This window comes from Typopeltis vanoorti, chromosome 10 (genome assembly GCF_054136105.1).
Source record: "Typopeltis vanoorti isolate ZY-2024b chromosome 10, IOZ_Tvanoo_1.0, whole genome shotgun sequence".
Classification (NCBI taxonomy): domain Eukaryota; kingdom Metazoa; phylum Arthropoda; class Arachnida; order Uropygi; family Thelyphonidae; genus Typopeltis; species Typopeltis vanoorti.
Window position 1 is genome coordinate 119,514,075 of NC_143558.1, and position 17,754 is coordinate 119,531,828.

Sequence of the window (17,754 nt, forward strand, 5' to 3'; positions counted from 1 at the left end):
CTATAATGGCCCTAAAAATAAATCATGTCAATCATCAAAAATGTACGTTAGTAATTTCTCTTCTTTTCATCGTTCTTATTATTTATTTCCATAATTTGCCACCTTCACTAAAAACTGTGCCTAAATGGCAGAAATGTTTTACTTGTTCTATAGGTTCTTCATTCAGGATGCAGTTGATATTTTCAATGTTTCTAACTAATTTCACTGTCTTTTTATCATTATCTTCATGCTAAATTTATTACAACAGTTATTCAATTTAGTCAGGGAATCTTGCAGACTTGTGCTGGATTTATTCACACGTACATCATCTGCATAAAGTAAAGAGCTGAGATTAACATCACAAATTTTGTTATCAGGTTCAATACCACTTTCCTTCATAATGTGATCTATATAAGACAATAACAGTGGAAATAATGTGCACCCTTGTCGCATACGTGATCTAACATCAGACCAACTACTTCAATTCTAACAGCTTCTGCAAGGTGATTTAAATAGACTGGCAGTATGGGCAAGGAGAATGGATATCAGTTTAAAATTGCAAGGTGTACATCAGTTTTTACGAAGTCAAGCATTTTGGAGTGAAAAGACTACCAGCTGTGTACCATATTGGTGGACTTGTACTCCAGAAAATTAATGAAGCCAGAGATTTCGGGTATTAGGTGAATAGGGAGTTGAAGTTAAGAAGGTATGGTAATAGCAAAAGTGGATGAAACAGCTTATCGGATTATTTGGTTACTGAAGAACATCTAATGAGCAGAGACAAGCAGGAGGAGGAGAGAATCCAGAAGTGAGTGATTAAGATAGTGGTAGATCTGCAGAATGTACCTTATGAGGATAGCTTGAAGATTTGTAGGTTACAGAAATTGGTTGACAGGCAGAAAAGGGTTGATATGATTAAGACACACACAAATTACTGCACAGTTTTTACATGATTAACAGAGGAAATTTTTCAGAACAGGTCTGGTAGTAGAAGAACTAGTGGCCATCCTTGGAAATTGAGTAAGTGTGTAATAAGGAAGGGTGTGAGAATTAGATTTTTTTGTTTGGAGAGTGATGAATGAGTAGAATAGGTTTCCAGAGTCTGCTTTCAGTACATAACTGTCAAAGAATTCGAAGCAAAGTGTGACAGATATTGCACGAATGTTGGATAGTGTGTTTGGCATAATGTTTAGGGCCTCCCTCAATGAGTTTATGGACTCCATGGAGTTTCTTTATATAATAATAATAATCACTTCACTCTCTCCCTACTAATTAACAGACAATGACAAGCATAATTATGTTACTGTGACAATTCTTTGCAATTCAATGGAGTATCACTACCTTAGACTAATGCAAACAGATGGGAATAAATTATTTTCAATATCATCAAATAACAAAATGCATGAAATCTCAATCATGAAATAAAATTCCATGCAATTCTAGTTTAATCAATTAAGTCAACAAGCAACAATAAAGGAAGACTTTCTGCTGACAGTTAATATTTAATATGCAGCACAAACTAAGATACTGAGTTTAAACATAAGTAAATAATTATTTTTGCCTAATTTTAATCTTTCACAGCATAGATTTGGAAGGGTCTTTCTGTTCTTTGAAACATATTGAGCCAAAATTGAAAAATATGAAATAAAAAACAAAAAAGCTTATTTTATATTTCAAATAAATAACTAAATAAAATAATAATATCTTAAAGAAATTAATTTATTTAAATATCACCATGATGATATTTCAAGAAAAATTTCAAGCAAGCCAACACTGACATGAGCAAAAATAGTATTAGTGAAGTTTTTTTTTTTTTTTTTTTCATGCTAATGCTACTTTGAAAAAAAAGAAAAAAAAAAACTATACACGAATAATTCAAATCTACTTACATGGAGCTGGAAATTCAAGCGTCTGTTTACAAACAATACAACCAGGACCAGGAAGCTGTGTCCCAAGAAGACCTGATATAACACTAAAAACATCATTACTTCAATAAACAGAAAAGGATTATAATTTCAGATTTACTACAATATAATGTGATTTATATTTCATTTACAATTCTAAAATTTCTATGAATAAATCCAGCTTTTTTCTGTCTTAACTGCAAAAGAGTAAAGTAAAATAAATGATATAGCTTTGTGATGATCTTACAGTGACAAAACATTTTACTTCACATTTTCGTGTTTAAAAGTAACAGCTAGATATATTCATTAATTACTTATTTCAATATATTAGAAAATATTAATTATGATTGCATGATATAACATACTTGTCAAAACTATTGGAACTGCAGTAAAAACGCACATGATATGAAAGAGTAAAGTAAAATATATGATGTCCTTCTGTGTTCTTACACATTTTTGTGTTCAAAATGTAACACCTAGATACATTCATTCATTCTATTTCATGAAAATAGAGACTGTGCAAATAGGTAGATGACATTCTCGGGAAATTATATAAAACAATATGAGAGGAGATTGGCCCTAAGATCCAATGAAAATCCTAGGGAATTTTTTAGCTATGTGGCCAGTAGGAGGAGAAATAACTATGGAAGAATGATATTGTGGGATAAAAATGGGAATAGAGTGACTGATGCAAAGGACATAGTGGAATTGTTCAAGACCACTTCTGGGAAGTTTTAATGCTAGAGGGATAGGGCTGGTTCGAGGTTTAGAGGTACAGGAGGAGAGTGTGTTTCAGATACTGAGTACTCTAAATGCCAGTAAAGCTTTGGGACTGGATGGTATTTCACCACGAGTTTTGAGAGAATGTGCTAGGGAACTGACAGTGCCTTTAACCTGGCTTTTCAATGAAAGTCTGCCTTCGGCAAAGGTGCCCAGGGATGGAAGGAAGGTAAGATAGTGCCATTGCATAAGGGTGGTAACAGACTGGAAGTGTCTAATTATAGGCCAGTCTGTGTGTCATCAGTAGTTGTTAAGATCTTGGAGAAAGTAGTGAGGGACCGTATACAGCATTGGGCAGATGAGGGTAATGTTATCTGTGAGAGTCAACATGGATTTGTGAAAGGGCGCTCTTGTTTTAGCAATATGCTAGCCTTTCATAATAAAGTTACAAGAACATTAGATGAGGGAAAGGCATATACTGCAATTTTCTTAGACTTGACAGGGTGCCACATGATAAGCTGATATTTAAGTTCCAGCACATGGGTCTGGATGTCAGATTGGTAAACTGGATTCAGGATTGGCTGTCTGATAGGTATCAGATAGTTGTGTATGGTGGAGCAGTTTCAAGGAGGCAGAGGGTTACAAGTGGGGTCCCACAGGGCTCAGTATTAGGACCTATATTGTTTAACCTTTATATCAATGACATTGCCAGTGGATTGCAAGGGGATATTCAGTTGTTTGCGGATGATACGAAGCTGGGAAGGATTATTAGTAATAGTGCAGATGTGACAGCCCTGCAAGAGGATTTGAATAAGCTAGATAGATGGGCAAATGAATGGGGGATGTTGGTTTAATGCAGCAAAATGTAAGGTCTTGAGGTTTGGGAAACATCGATGGGATGCTGCATACTCTATGGGAGGAGTTATACTGGAGGAAGTAGGGGAGACAAGAGATCTGTGGTTGATGATTGATAGAAACCTGAAGTTTAGGGGACATATTGCAAAGGTGGTGAAGGTAACACAGAGGATTGCTGCAATTATGAGAAGGACACTGACCTGCAGAGATAAGAGGGTTATCATTCTGTTGTATAAGTCTCTGATCAGACCACACTTGGACTATTGTTCTCAGATTTGGTCCCCAGGATTTGAAGGGGATAAATTAACTGTGGAAAGGATACAAAGATGGATGACAAAGATGGTTTCAGGACTGTACAAGGATAGTTATGAGGATCGGCTGAGGGAATGTGGACTGCAGAGTTTGGTGGATAGAAGGAGAGGTGATATGATTGAGACTTTTAAACTGTTGAGAGGTGGTTACAGGGTTAACACTGGGGAGTTCTTTCGCTTGGTTGAACAGCGGGAAGGAGGGATGACAAGAGGCCATCCCTGGAAGTTACGAAAGGAAACTGTGAGCAAGAGGATGAGGAGTGGTTTCTTTGCATGGAGGGTGGTTGAACCGTGGAATGCATTGCCTGATGGAGTGGTGAGAGCGAGAACGGTCAATGAGTTTAAGGAGTGGTATGATAGACTTTGTGTTTCTTAGGGGGGGGACCTCCCCTCGATGAGTCTTGACAGGCTTTATGTTCTTAGGAAGGACCTCCCACGATGAGTCTTTTGACTCCATGGAGGCCTGAATAATAATAATAATAATAATAATATAAACGATATAGCAATATGAACTAAAATGGCATGCAGAGCACAGCATAATGCCACAAAGACAAAAATTCATGTTTGGTAACAGCTGCAGTGGTGTGACCGAAAAACTAGACACAAGATGACTTGCAAAGGGACTTTTAGAATGATTAATCTTATATCTTTTCTTTTCAATGGATGGATGAATCTGAATCTGGTGCCAGCCCAGTAATGCCATGAGCAGGACTGCATTGTCCCAACTGTGAAGCATGGTGGTAGAAGTTAGTGTGGAAATGTTTCTTGTTATGTGGAATTAATTCACTGGTCTTTATAAGCCATGATTTCAGAAGCTTAAAGATAAGTTATTTTTGAAAATCACCAGTGATAACTGACTTATTATAAGTTATTTATTATTATCATACCTGCAATAGTTATATTTATTTACTATAATTGTAAGATTTATTATAGTACATCATTTAAATTAAAGATACCGAGAAATTATATACTTGGTTTAATCCTTTATCACAGTGTAAGCAAACAAAATTTGCACCTGAATATTTTCAGGACTGGGGGAAACTCGTATATAGAAGCTGATGACTTCACATCACTTGCCTTAGTATCCCATAATGCAAATCATTATAGGATACTAAGGTATACATACGATAATAAGATAATAATAATAAGATAAGACGATAATAAGATAATACATACCCTACGGGTATGCATTATAGGAAGGGTAACTTCCTAAATTCCAATTTTAGCATTATAAAATCATAATTTCTTATATGAGTAACCTAAAGGTGTAATACCTTATTATTAAAATACTCTGGATTAGAGATAGATGTACATACAACATTACACAAAAGTATGCTTAATCTAACTGTTTTGCTAATCATTTACACTAGCCTTGGGTGCAATCCTAGCTTGCCTCCTCATAATGCAACCTGGATAACACTAAAAAGCTTGAGTGATCTGGCAACCAGACTATCTTCTCGATTTCCTGGTTTACTGCACACCTGAACTCAAACACACGAATTAGTTCTCTTAAGAGCAAGATGGCTAGAAATATTGGCCAGTTGTCCATATTTCCCAAATTAACATCGAGGGAATATGTAGAGCCAAAATGTGAATACTTCTCAAAGATTTTACATGACAACAATGTCAATGTCGTTCTTGTCCAAGAGACTCACTGTAAGGATGAGGATCAACTCCACCATAGTGGATGAATTCCTGGATACAGTATCATTGGAGCCACTTACCATTATGCACAGCCTTGCCACCTATGTATGTAACACCCTAGAAGATTTCCACCTCATTACAACCAACACTGCCGATGGTATGCATCTGATAACAACTAAGATAGGGAGCATTACTATTACTAATGTGTATAAACCCCCAGCACTTTTGTGGCCTCCACAAGTACTAACAGTGCATAACCATCCTACAATGCATATAGGTAACTTCAACAGCCACATATTGAAGTAATGCAGAAGTAATGACTTCTGCATTACCTCCACCTTGGTATCACCACCTCTGGGTCCCACTGATGAGACCACGTTGAAAGCGGTCTGGGTAGTACCCTTCCCTTAATGCATAGCATTATACTTGTCTGCAAGGAGATGTGCTTTGCATTATGGGAATACTAAGGCAAGTGATGTGAAGTTATAGCACCTTTGCCACGAGTTTCCCCAGTCCTGAAATTACTTCAGGCGCAAACTTTGTTTGCTTACACTTGGATAAAGGATTAAACCAAATATATAATTCAACATTAACATTGCTTTATCAGATATGAAACCAGGCGAGGCTCCAGGTTTCGATGGCATTCATCCAGACTTCCTGCTGAAGTCAGGACAAAAAACTCGACAGCAGTTGGCTTGTTTATTCTCTGACATCCTCCAGACTGACATACTTCTAAAAGAGTTTAAGTGAAAAAAATTATCCCTATCTTAAAACTGGGGAAAACTAACAATAAACCAGAAAATTACAGGCCAATCGCCCTGCTTAGCACCAGTTATAAGCTCCTAGAAAGGATAATCCCCAATAGAATGGCCCCTAAAATAATGGAATAAGTCCCAATGGAAAAGGCTAGATTCAGACATAAATGAAGCTGCTCTGATCAGGTTATGTCACCCACCACACAGAGGCAGGCTACCAACGATGCCAGAAAACAGCTGTAGCTTTTGTACACCTTACCACAGCTTATGATACAGTCTGGAATCACGGTGCAATCTGCAAGTTACTCCATACATGCAGTAACTTGCAGATTGACCATGCAGAACAATAGCTAAACTAATTGAAAACATGCTAAGTAACTGCTTGTTCCAAGTGGTTATGGACAAGATCAGAAGTAAACAAAGAATACTGGATAATGGATTACCACAAGAGTCAGTCCTGGCTCCCTCCTTTTTTTAACTTATACATTGCAGACTTGTCCACTACAGCCTCCAAGAAGTTTTGTTATGCTGATGACATTGCTCTAGCCACCAGACACACCAACTTTACTACAATGGAAGACACACTAACAAATGACCTTGCACTCCTAGATGCATACTTCTGCAAATACAGATTATGCCCAAACCCTAGTAAAACAGAAGTTTCATGCTTTCACTTGAACAATAATCAGGCTAACTAAGTACTAATGGTCTTTTTCAATCAAACTGCTATGCTACAACAGATTCTTGAAACATCTGGGCGTCACTTTGGATAGAACTCCATCCTTTAAACTACATCTCATTAATATAGCACCCAAGTTAAAACACAAAACAACATACTACAAAAACTCTGAGGAAGAACTTTGGGGACCTCAGCAGTGATGCTTTGCTGCACTACTCTTGGTCTTGTTTACTCATCATCATCAAATTCCTGACATATACCCTCAAGGGGTGTACAGGATATGATAGTACTAAATGAAAAATTTACATCATTACTAACTTCCTATCTACAATTTTCCTCCAAATCAGCCTGTTACTTGTCAAGACCCCAACATTATCAGATCTTATATTTCTATCGTCTAAGGCACATTGCACCGTATCAATCCACCTATATCTTGGTCTTCCTCTGGGTCGTTTTCCTGCCAACCTGGCAGAGAACACTTGTTTTGCTACTCTTTCCTCGCCCATTCTGTTTAAATGACCATACCACCTGAGATTAGCTCTGCTAACACATTTCTGGATGCCGACAATGTCAAGTTCTTTCCTAATATCCTCGTTTTTAATAAGATATTGCCATTGATGCCATCTGTTCACGCCTCTAATCTTTCTCAGGACTCTCATATATGCGGTCTCTAGTCTTTGGTCAAGTGTTTTACTTCTGACCCAGATCTCAGATGCATAAGTTAAACCTGGTTTGAACACTATCTTGTATACAGCTAATATCTTGTTTACTCTGCAGCTGAATACCGCTCACCTGCATGGCTGAACAGCACTCATGTGTACTTGGTCGATGCCCAGCTTAACACCACTATATGCCTCATTTCTGGAACTGTGAAATCAACTCCAACCTACTAGTTCCCAGTGCTAACTTACATCCCACCTCTACATCTCCACAAATCCAACATTCTTCTACTTAAATATAGCAAAATCATGGAAATCCAAGACATCCCACTCCTAGAAATAAATAGGCTAAAGTCAAGGCACCTTCCAATCCTAACGGCAAAATATCTTGCAGAGACAAATTTTAACATGAAAGAGAAGTGGAGAGAAGAGAGAAACTCCTCGCATAATACTTCAACAGAGGACTTCCATAAATTAAACCTAAAGGCATCTGGGCCCAATCTTTAGGTTTTGCACTACCCTAGAAAAATGACTGGTTGAAGCATGACTGCCTAACCCAGGTGTCAGACAATTAGTCATATCACAGTAGAATGCAATCAATGTGCATACTATTGAAACCGATCAGACTTTATCCATGCTACACCAAATGCAGATAATTGGATAAACAACCTAGACACAAAGTTGTAGTCATTCCTGAGTGTCTTTTTTATGACTGTTTTATATCATGTCTAAGTATTTTGTCTATTTTATACTAAATGTTTATATATATATATATATACTAAAGATTATTGTAAAGTAACTTTTCATGTGTGAGCCATATGCTAAATAAATAAATACACTAGCCTGACCTCTGGTAAGCAAAAGCAAATAAATACATAAACAATTAAATAAAATAAAATAAATTTTACCGTTTGTATAAAAATATACAAAAGATATAAAAAAAATTCCAGTGGAACTACAGCAAATGCATCCCTACAGTCCTGTTATTCTAAGATTTTCTTGTGTTTGGTTCTGCCAACACAAGAAAATCTTAGAATAATATGCTCTGGATACTATACAGGTTGCAGATAGGTCTTCCATATTCCTAGAATTACTAATCCATCATTTTTCTTGAGATTAGGTGATAAATCAGCATCTTACAAGCTCACTTGAATTTTCTTTTAAACCAGGTTTTGGCATGATATAGGGATGTGGTGCCTTTCCAGTTAATTCTCTGACAGGTTTGAAGTACATGGTCTGACAGCATTGTTTTACCAAAGTGAAGGAATTTAATGTAGCGTTTGTGTTCATCTTTTCTTATTGGAACTGTGTGCCCTGTTTTTCCCTATGTAGAGTAAGTTGCCGGTGCACTGGATTTTGTAAACCCAAGTGAGTAAGGTAAGAAAGATCCTCTGCCTTATCTTACCTGACTATATTTTCTAATTTTGCAAAAAGTTTAAAAGTTGCCTTAATGTTGTATTTATGTAGTGTTCTATTTTTTCTGTTATTCCCCTAATGTATAATATTGCTATGGTGTTTTTGTAATCTTTTTTTTTCCCTTTCATGGCATTGCTGTGGAAAATCTTGTGATCTGATGAGACAAGTGACCAAAATGGTGATAGGTCCTTGGAATAATCCCTATGAGGATAGGTTGAAGGTTTGTGGGTTACAAATTTAGTTCATAGGTGGAAAAGAGGGAACATTATAGAAACTTTTATGATATTAAATGGGTTTTATAAAATTCATGCAAGTTAAATTTTTCAATATATGACAAATACAGAACTAGGCACCATCTGTGGAAATTGTGTAAAAGTGTGGTTAGTAAGGGTGTGTGTGGTTCAGATTTTTTGAGTGGAGAGTGGTGAGTGAGTAGACTAGATTGCCAGAATTGTTTGTGAGTTCCCTGCTGGTGAATGGATTCAAAGAGAAGTATGATAGAATTTGTGCATATGATGGTTGATTTGGGTCTCCGCGATGAGTCTCCGGACTCCATGGAGATGCAATAAATAATAACAATAACTGCTTTTTTGTTGTAGCCAATTTTCATATTCCTTCTTCAGCGCATGCTCATCAGAGCATATTGTTAGGGTACTATAGGTGGTATGAATCTTTGTACATCAAGGTTTATGGTAGATAGATTGTGAAGTAAAGACAGTCTAAGGGAAGACGTGAGACAAATGTGTCTAGAAAAGAAAGGGAGTTATTATTTTCAATCTTATTGCTAAACTGCATGTGTGTTGTTTGTTCAGGTAGCTTAGTGATGTATTTAATGTCTGATGATTGTGGGGCCAAATGGTGAATATATCGTCAATGGATACGAGGCCTAACTTTGGGCTTTAGACTTGCTGAATCTAGAGCTCATTCACTGAAGTCTTTCATGTAAAAGTTTGCTATTGGGGAAAGTGGTGAGCCCATGGAAATGCCTTCTTTTGTGGGTAGAAATTATTTTGCCCACACAAAATATCTGGAGCAAAGACAGCTGTGATATTGGTGGAAATTTGTTCTATATAAGAATTGTGTCATGATTGGGACATCTGTGAAAAGGGCAGTTACGTTAAAGTTGACTAATAAATTTTTGTCATTTAGTGTTTTTTATTAATGTTATTTATGAAGTGTTGTGTATTTTTATGTAAGGGGAGAACGACCTACCAACTCCTTGAGTGTAGCCATTAGTATCTTGGCTTTTTAATCATTTCCTCTGGCCAAGTGATCAATGACTTGATTAATTCTGCAGTTTTCTTTGTCATGTGGTTTGTAGGATTGTAATTGGTACATGTGGCTGGATACCAATTGGTTAATTTTTCAAGATAAGCTGTCCAAATTTTCAAGATAAGTCATACTGCTGAACAACAGCAGTATGGCTTTCATGGATGTTAACATCCTTGAGAGCCATACTGCTGTTGTTCAATACTGGCATTCTCGAGAGGCTACTACCACGCATACAATAAACAATGGCACGTAAATAGAACAACTGGAATTTTAATACAATGTTTTTTATTTTTAATTATCTAATACAATTAACCTGTGCTTCTCAGTTTTCTTAATATCTTCAGTCTTTTATTACTGTTTCTTCTACCTACAAAGATACCTGATGAAGGCCATAATAAGCCAAAACTAGTTCTATCATTAAAGTTTTCTAACTTATTCTTGGTTTGTTAGTCATTAAATATCTTTTTTAAATATATATATATATATATATATATATATACACACACACACACATAGTTTTATGAAAAATTGAATGACTAGAACCGAGATTTAAGTAAAAAGGTTTTAATATAAAAACACTACTAGTTTCGGCCTGTAACAGCCTTCTTCAGGTGACATTATAAAAGAAAGAAAAAACACTAAACATTAAAGGTTAAAAGACTATGAATAACATAGACAGTCTCTATACATAATTAACATGAAAACGTTGTAGTTGTATTTGAAGCTGTTCTTTCGTTTGTTGCATCGTTGGGAGAGTGCGTGCTTGCAGCCTCACATGAATGCCAGTACATGATTACAGCTGAATGCCTATCTGGGAGGTTGTAGCTCAAGTTGTTATTTAGATGAACAGGATTGAAGATGATTTCTCTAGATTCCACGATTTTTCTCTCTAGTTCGTCACTGCAACGGAAGATGTTAGTAGATTTTTCCCAGCAGACTTTGTGACTTAGGTTTTTATCATTAGGATTGGCTGAGAAAAGGATATGACTTGATAATGCACTCGCTCGCTGTCTCTTGTAAGTAATGTCCCTCATTAGGGACAATCCTAATGATAAAAACCAAAGTCACAAAGTCTGCTGGGAAAAATCTACTAACATCTTCCGTTGCAGTGACGAACTAGAGAGAAAAATTGTGGAATCTAGAGAAATCATCTTCAATCCTGTTCATCTAAATAACAACTTGAGCTACAACCTTCCAGATAGTCATTCAGCTGTAATCATGTACTGGCGTTCACGTGAGGCTGCAAGCACGCACTCTCCCAACAATGCAACAAACGAAAAAACAGCTTCAAATACAACTGCAATGTTTTCATGCTAATTATGTATAGAGGCTGTCTATGTTGTTCATAGTCTTTTAACCCTTAATGTTTAGTGTTTTTTCTTTCTTTTATAATGTCACTTAAAGAAGGCTGTTACAGGCCGAAACTAGTAGTGTTTTTATATTAAAACCTTTTTACTTAAATCTCGGTTCTAGTCATTCAATTTTTCATAAAACTATATATGTTAACCGAGTTAATGATCATTCTGTCATATATATATATATATATACATATATATATCTGAAGCCTTGCACTGTGAACCAAACATGACAACTGCTGCTTCAAATCTCTTAATAATCAAGGTGATGATGTAACACTGGGCAATAAAAGTCATCTACCACTAGGGGACTAGCTGGCATTTATGGTGGCAATAATCGCCAGAGCCCCATTTGTGAAAATGAGCTACAGTGAAGGAGGGTGGGGTTGGCTTGGCTGGGAGAGGCTATATGTCATATCACCAGCCTACTAGAGTGATTGATCACTCTAGTAGGCTGGTGACAGTATCTTGTAATCATGCCCTAGAAATCAAACATGAAACATTTTTTTTAATCCACTTCATCAATAAGTGACAAAATTCATCTTCATAATCACAAAGAACAATACCCATGGCATATTCAAACCTGCAGCCTGTTTATCCAAGGCAGATATACAAGTTGGACAGCAGAGACTTCTAATCCAGCAAAAAAACTTGCTACAAATATTTTATCTTTATTCTTTGTCATTACAATTTCTTGAAGTGCAAGCCCCAGTCAGTAGCATAAAGCAAAGTCACTTTTTTTTTTTTTGGCAATTGTGAGAAATGTGGGATTCCATTCAAAGGAAATAGAATTTTCATACCTATGTCATTGAACATTCAATGATATAGGTATGAATGATTGCTGATTTTGGGGGTACGTTATTTACTAAAGAAAAACAAAACAGAGAAAAGTTTTAAAGAGAAACTGTAGCACCATTTAATTCTCAGCTCTTTTATGAATGGAAGAGTGTAGTTCAAAAATTTCAGTTTATAAGAGTACACTACACTTGGTTGGAGAAACTAATGATCTGATTATTTCTTTTATGACTGATCTGCTTTCACTGCTGAAAAGAAAAATATTTCATTATGTTCCACATTATTATACAATATGCATCCATTAAAATCCCTTCTATCGATCTATTTCATGTGGACAGACCAACAGCTCCATCAATCTCTTAATCAACATATTTGCATTGTTCCTTAACAAGCATGAAGCAGTGACGTATGCAGTAATGTATGCCAAGAGTGAACAGCCAGTAATACTTATAGGTTTCATATATAAGAGAGAGAGAGAGAGAGAAGATACTAGCTGGGATGAAAGGAAGTACAGATGAGGTCCTTCATGTTGAGGCAGCAGTATTGTTAAGTGTTATAAAAAAATACCATGATCCTTATCACTTTAGGGACTTTAAGGTCTAGTTTCTCCAGGACTGTAGGCTTTATTTTAGACACCTGAATGCTAATTGTCAATGACTGCTGATGGATACCTTGAGTTTATGATCTCAGTGAGTCATTTGGATAGCACAATAAAAAATCAAGCTGATGTTGAGAGTTTGCAGGATGATCTAAATAAACTGACAAAATGGGCAAAAGGTAATGGATGTCAGTTCAATGTGGAAAAGTGTAAAGTTATGCATTTTGGGATTAAAAGATTACCAGCTGTGTACTACATTGATGGAACAATGTAGTACACAGCTGGTAATACTCCAAGAGATTGATGAGGCTAGGGACTTAGGGATGTTGGTGGATAGGGAGATGAAGTTCAGAGGGCACATTGCTAAGGTGTCCAAGATTGCACATAGGATTACTTGGTTATTGAAGAACATACTAACATCCAGAGATAAAGAGGTTATTATTCCCCTTTATAAGGCATCGATACTTCCACATTTGGATTATTATACTCAAGTCTGGTCACCTGGAATCCTTGGAGATGAGGAGGTTGTGGAGAGGGTTCAGAGGAGAGTGACTAAGTTGGTGAGTGATCTAAAAAATGCTCCCTACATTGATAGATTGAGAGCTTGTGGATTGCAGAGGTTGGTTGATAGGCAGAGAAGAGGGGATATGATAGAAACATTTAAATTACTAAAAGGTTTTTATAAGATTGATGCAGGGGAATAATTTCAGCTGTGTGATAGTGACGGAAGAACAAGCGGTCATCCCTGGCAATTAAGGAAAAGTGTGGTTAACAATGGAGTGAGAACTAGATTTTTCGCATGGAGGGTGGTGAATGCATTGCCTGACTCAGTTGTGAGTTTTTTGTCTGTAAATGAATTCAAGAAAAGGTATGATAGATATTGTTTTGATAGTTTGGGTCTCCTGCGATGAGTCTACTGACTCCATGGAGATACCCATAATAATAATAATAATAATTATAAGAAATTCTGGGAAACAATTTTTTTTTTTTTTTTAATCATATATCATACTAGCTGGCATGGTCGGCTAAGTGGTTAACATATCCATTCTTCAACGAACAAACTCTAGGTTCAAATTCCACCATTAGCATGGACAGTAGCGTACTCAGAATTTAATCTTGATGGGGGGGGGGGAGTTGAGTAGACGATTTGAGAATACACACTACGAATCACATATGACCTATGACTGAGCATCTGCAATGATCGCTAATTCATAAGTAGTATAGAAATAGAAGACACAACACAACAGAAATTTAAAAAAAAACGAATTTTAATTAGAAAGAGATTTTTGGAAATTTTTCTGGTGTTTTTTTTTTTCCTTTTTCTTTGGGGGCCAGGGCCCGTTGTGTCCCCCCCCCCTGGGTGCACCACTGAGCATGGATATCTGTGATTGTCTTTAGGTACTAAAGATAAATAGAGATAAAGAGGTTATGTTCACTGATTATGAGAAAGTGATACAGTAGATTCAGAGGCAGGTGACCAAGTTAGCAAGGGGTATGAGGAATGCTCCCTATGTTGATAAATTGAGAGCTTGTGGGTTACAGAAGTTGGCTGATAAGTGGAGAAGAGAGGATATGACAGAATTTAGGTTACTAAAAGTTTTATAGGACTGATGCAGGGGAAGTATTTCAGCAGTTGGCAAAAGAACAAGAGGTCTTCCCTGGAATCAAGATGGGTATGAGGACTAAATTTCTTGGTTGGAGATGGGGTGAACAAATAGAATGCATTGCCAGAGTCAGTTGCAAGGTCAAGTATGATAGATACTGTGAGGATAGTTTGGTTCTCCACAATGAGTCTTTGGATAATAACAATAAGCCATTATAAAGGTTACAGCAATGTGCCATAAAGCACGGTTTAAAATACTGTATACGTACAAAAGTCACTTATCAGCAACTCTACCTATTGATTAATGCTCCATGTACCACACGCTGTCCGACTTTAGTTCGACCGGAAAACTCATCACTTAAATGTAATGGATTCATATCTCCGGACAATTCCGCAAAATTCTGAACATCGGCATTTGTAAACACTCTAACCAAACTTGCGGTGCGGCCTTTTAACGATATTGGGAAACATGTACTAAGAAATAAATGCACCGTACGTTGTTTACGAAAGGAAGAAACTAAACATTTAACAAATGGATAAAACTTTCCCATCCTAAGCGAGATACCATTTTATTCGCGATAATGCCTTACACACTTAAACTCTAAATAAAAATTCTACCGGAATATACACCACATTTTTTATTTTTATTTTTAAGATATTATATTATTTATATCAATGCCAAGAGATGGCGTGCACTTGGCAATACTACTTGACCATTAAGTAAGTAATTTAAAGGTGTGAAATTTTTCTTTCTTTTAAGGTTACAAGGTGGTCAGCATTCATAGTAACCAATTTATGGAGGCACAACACACGTGTTTGAATAATTACTTTACTTTACATTAATTCATAAAAATATACAACGCTTCATAAACAAAATCAAAAACATCACACTCAACGAAAGATTTATTAGTCAGCTTTGACATAACTGCCCTTTTCAGTAATGTCTCGATCAATGATACTATGCTTCTCTTACAGAACATATTTCTGCCCGATATCACAGCCACTTTGCCCATGTACTCCGCTCTGGGTATTTCCCGTGGCAAAATAATTTTTACCTACAAAAAGATGGTACGGCCGTAAGCTCACCACTTTTTCCCTCTGACAGTTAACTTTTACATGGAAGACTTCGAGCAACGAGCTCTAGATTCTGCCAGCCTTTATTCATTCAAGTAAGAATTATCTCAGTTATACTGCTGGACTCATGTTTGGGTTAGAAGGGCAAATAGTAATATTTCCAAGGGGGAGGAAATAAATAAACAGACGAATACAAATATTGCAGGCTATCCCATTTGATACTAGTCTAATGCCAAAATGTCCAAAAGTCTGGCGCAGATATGTTGATGATATCTGAACAAACGTATCCAATTCACCATCGAGATTGAAAACAAGAACTGTTCCTTTTCTAGATACGCATGTCACACGGCTTCCCTCAGGCTACCTCTCCTCCACAGCCTACCGCACAAACTTGCCAATACATACATAAAAATTCATACTACCATCCAATACAAAAACTAGGAGTCATCAGCACCCTCAAACACAGAACCATAGCAATTTTCTTCAAAGAACAATCTATGAACGAACAATGTGTAAAAAATGGCTACAATTAAAAAAAAAAAAGTTCACAAGATCCTCCATAAAAATGCCATTAAAAGATTACAAGAATGCCATAGCCATATCATACCATACATTAGGAGCATTTAGGAAAAAATAGATAGAACACTACTTAAATAGAATATTAAGAAACCTTCAAACCCCCTGCAAAATTTAAAATTTTACTTAGCTCTTCCAAAGATCCTCTTCCATATCTTGCCCACCCAGGGGTTTACAAAATTCAATGTACTTGAACCAACCTTATATAGGGGAAACAGGACGCATCATCCCAATCAGAAAAGATGAATACAAACGCATCATTAAATACCTCTACTATGATAACAGGCCTATCAGACCACATACTCCAAACATGACATAGAATTGACTGGAAGAGCACCAAGTCCCTACACCGCACCAAAATCTGGTTTGAAAGAAAATTCAAAGAAACCTGTGAAATGCTAAAACACAGGGCCAGTTTTATCATTAGGCGAACTTAGGCAATCGCCTAGGGGCGCTAAGACTTCGGGGCTTATGTTTGTGTTAGTATGACAAAACATATATAGAGAGATACAATGTATGGGGCGCCTAAATTTTCTTTGCCTAGGTGGTATCAGATACTCTCGAACCGGCCCTGGATATGTATAATACAGATAGTTTGCGAAAAAAAGCTGTTTATTCTTAAACATAGAAATCCAGCTGATGCCAGATCAAAGATCAGATCAGCGGGATTTCTATGTTCACTTAATAAGGCTTCCAGTTTTTTTTCAGGATTACGCTTTTCACAGCTGACCGCGCGGTTAGCCTAGTGGCTTTGCGCTTCGCAACCATATGCCTGGGGAAGGAGTGTCCCAGGTTTGATTCCCGTTGTAGACGTGAGGAATTTGAGGATCTTCCTCAGGCATAGCCAAGTTAGCCGGTCTTGGGCGCGGTCAGTAGGGTTTTTTCCGCCAATTTATCTGGCGTTTTTCATCCCGCAAACAGGCAAACCGGCCCCGTGAACATACGCCTCTACAGTCAAAAATATATCTCCCCCCAGCGGCAGACCAGGCGACGGGTCGGTTGGGAGTAGTACTAACAAGTAGTCGCATCTAAGTAACACGCGGACCCTGCATGGGAAGCGGGAATAACGCGAAGAAGAAGAAGAAGAAGACGCTTTTCACAGCTGAACAAGTCAGAATGAATATCTTGTGTATTGTCTCCAAATTCTTCCTCCCCTCTAACCTATGTTTCATTATAATTAACTTCTCCACAAATGCAGTTTCCTAAAGCATGCAGTTATGTAATGTAATAGCCGGCGAAGGTTGGTCGATTGGTAGAGCCTCTGCTACTAATGGCTCAGTTAAGTATGTTTGAGCGCGGTTAGTAGTTGGAAGGGGACCAATCGTTCGATGCTGTCGGCACACTCTCCCTCGATGAGTCTTTGGACTCCCTGGAGGTGTCAAAATAATAATAATAATAATAGTAATTATATCCTTTCCTGCAATATTCAAGCTAACACAAACGGAAGTTTTCTCAAAAATTCTATCCACAACAATGTATTTTAATAATGAGAGTCGTTTTTACCGAAAATTTGTTTAAGTGTTCAGTGTAATCGGAAACCACATCCTAAGAGGATCTTT

At 37.0% G+C, this 17,754-nt stretch overlaps 1 protein-coding gene across 2 annotated transcripts in view; it reads right to left on the reverse strand.

The window, feature by feature from the left end:
* The window catches only part of LOC150102739 (hydroxyacyl-thioester dehydratase type 2, mitochondrial-like), a 35,615-nt gene extending 20,441 nt beyond the window's left edge, over window positions 1-15,174 (reverse strand). For both annotated transcript variants that reach the window (XM_090399245.1, XM_090399244.1), the window contains exons 1-2: window positions 14,840-15,174; window positions 1,869-1,951 (exon numbers count right to left, since the gene is read on the reverse strand). In XM_090399245.1, the coding sequence (XP_090255371.1) occupies window positions 1,869-1,951; window positions 14,840-15,096 (340 nt within the window). In that variant the 5' untranslated portion in view covers window positions 15,097-15,174. The remainder of the gene's footprint in view (window positions 1-1,868; window positions 1,952-14,839) is intronic.
* Between the last annotated feature and the right edge of the window lie 2,580 nt (window positions 15,175-17,754).